Source organism: Elgaria multicarinata, chromosome 3 (genome assembly GCF_023053635.1).
Source record: "Elgaria multicarinata webbii isolate HBS135686 ecotype San Diego chromosome 3, rElgMul1.1.pri, whole genome shotgun sequence".
In the NCBI taxonomy this organism is placed as follows: Eukaryota; Metazoa; Chordata; class Lepidosauria; order Squamata; family Anguidae; genus Elgaria; species Elgaria multicarinata.
In genome coordinates, this window is record NC_086173.1 from 52,630,592 (window position 1) to 52,632,794 (window position 2,203).

At 47.2% G+C, this 2,203-nt stretch overlaps 1 protein-coding gene across 1 annotated transcript; it reads left to right on the forward strand.

Moving 5' to 3' along the window:
- The first annotated feature begins 672 nt into the window (after positions 1-672).
- Positions 673-1,704, forward strand: LOC134396677 (melanin-concentrating hormone receptor 1-like). Its single transcript, XM_063123224.1, has one exon. It carries the CDS (start codon positions 697-699, stop codon positions 1,702-1,704), a length of 1,008 nt encoding a protein of 335 aa, XP_062979294.1. The 5' UTR covers positions 673-696.
- The last annotated feature ends 499 nt before the right edge of the window (positions 1,705-2,203 follow it).

A 2,203-nucleotide genomic window follows, 5' to 3' on the forward strand; every position in this document is an offset into this window, starting at 1 on the left:
GGCCACTATGGGAAGCAGGAAGCTGGACTTGATAGACTTTTGTTCTGATCCAGCAATGCTTTTATTCTTAAATGTGTGACTTGGGCCTTAGATGTAGGATACGTGTGAATAGGGATGTGCAAGAATTTCATTCCTGTTTGCAAATCATATGAACATGTCCCATTTTTCACCCTGAACATGAACGCAAGCAGGAGGACAACTTCCCAAGCTTGTGTTTGAAAATACACACCTTTGCACATGCACACTTCTGAAAATGGGTGCAAATATGCATTTCCCAAAATGTGCTTCCCATCCCTACCTGTGTTTTCACACTTTAGTCTATGGGGAAAGTATGCATTTGAAGGGCGTGCTTGGAAAAGTGCACTTTTTCATGTTTGAAAATGCACACTTTTCCTGTTCGGGGGTGGGTGGGGAGATGCTCAGGTTTGGAAGCAAGAACAATATGAGATGAGCATCAAGGTGGAAAACAGAGAACCTCAATGAGCTCAAACATTGCTCGTTCTCCCATCCTTACTTGTGAAATGACTTCTCCTTCCTGTTTGGAAACTTTATGCTAGCTGGCCAAACAAAGATGCCAGCTGGCCTAAAAACCCTCAAGGGGCCACCAAGTGCATGAGCATTCACTCTTCTCTCTCTCTCTCTCTTGGCTTGTTTTTGGCAGCGGTGGAAAGGTCGGCTCCCTACACCAATGTGATCATGCCTAGTTTGTTTGGCATCATTTGTTTCCTTGGCATCGTGGGCAACCTTATTGTGATCTATACCATTATCAAGAAGAAGAAGCTGAGGTGCAAACAGACCGTGCCTGACATCTTCATCTTCAACCTCTCCATCGTGGACCTGCTCTTCCTCCTGGGCATGCCCTTCCTCATCCACCAACTCCTTGGCAATGGCGCCTGGTATTTCGGATCTCCATTATGCACCATCATCACTGCATTGGACACCAACAGCCAGATCACCAGTACCAACATCCTGACGGTCATGACCCTTGACCGTTACCTGGCCACTGTCTACCCTCTGAAGTCCACTTATGTCCGGACACCATCTGTGGCAGCCCTGGTTATTGGCTTGGTGTGGCTCCTTTCTTTTCTGACCATCATCCCCGTGTGGATGTACGCGGGCCTGATGCCTCTGGAAGATGGGACTGTCCGGTGTGCTCTTTTGCTTCCCAACCCTGAGACTGATATCTACTGGTTCACCATCTACCAGTTCATGCTGGCTTTTGCTATTCCACTCTTGGTCATCTGTGTAGTCTACTTTAAGATCCTCCAGCATATGGCTACCACTGTAGTGCCCCTACCCCAGAGGAGCCTCCGGGTACGCACTAAGAAGGTCACCCGAATGGCAGTGGCCATTTGCTCTGCCTTCTTTATTTGCTGGGCCCCCTTCTACATCCTTCAGCTGGTGCATCTTGGAATAGACACCCCTTCAGTTGCCTTCTTCTATGCCTACAACTTTGCCATTAGCTTGGGCTATGCCAACAGTTGCCTCAATCCTTTCCTCTACATTGTCCTAAGCGAGACCTTCAAGCGCCAGTTCATGGTGGCCATCCGTCCAGCCAAGGAGCAGTTTCAGGTCAATAACAACACCAACAGCACAACAGAGGCCAGTGTGTGCCTGAAGCTCGCTCCAGAATCCACCCAGCAGACTCAGTTTTTGGAGGACTTTTCTCCACACTCCATGCCAGTGACAGTTGCTGTTCACTAGCTAACATTTCCCAAGGGTTCCCTGGGTCCTGCCGCTATCAAGACCATGAAATAATTCCATTCCCAAATTCCAGTACCTGGTGACTATGTGCCAGTAAGGTGAGGGGTTAACGGAGGTCTTAACGATACATCATACAATGCGATATATCAGCTTCTTCTGATATATGGTGAGAGGTGGAAAGCAGAGCTGAGTATCCAAGGAGCAAGTGCACAACCTGGTTTACCATCAACCGAAGGATGAGCTGGAAGATGTCACGATGAGGAAGCTGCCTTACTGATGCTATACAAATGATTCATCAAATATCAATCAGACAAGGGTACATGAATGGCATGAAGGAGTGGATAATGACAACTTCCTGGCTGCTACTGTAGTTTCTGTCTAATGCAGGATAACCATCGCAAAACACCACCACCATTCGCTTAACCAAGCAAGCACAAAGTAAATCAAATGGAGATTTATGTATGATTTCAGTATTTGTACCTATGACAACATGAACCAT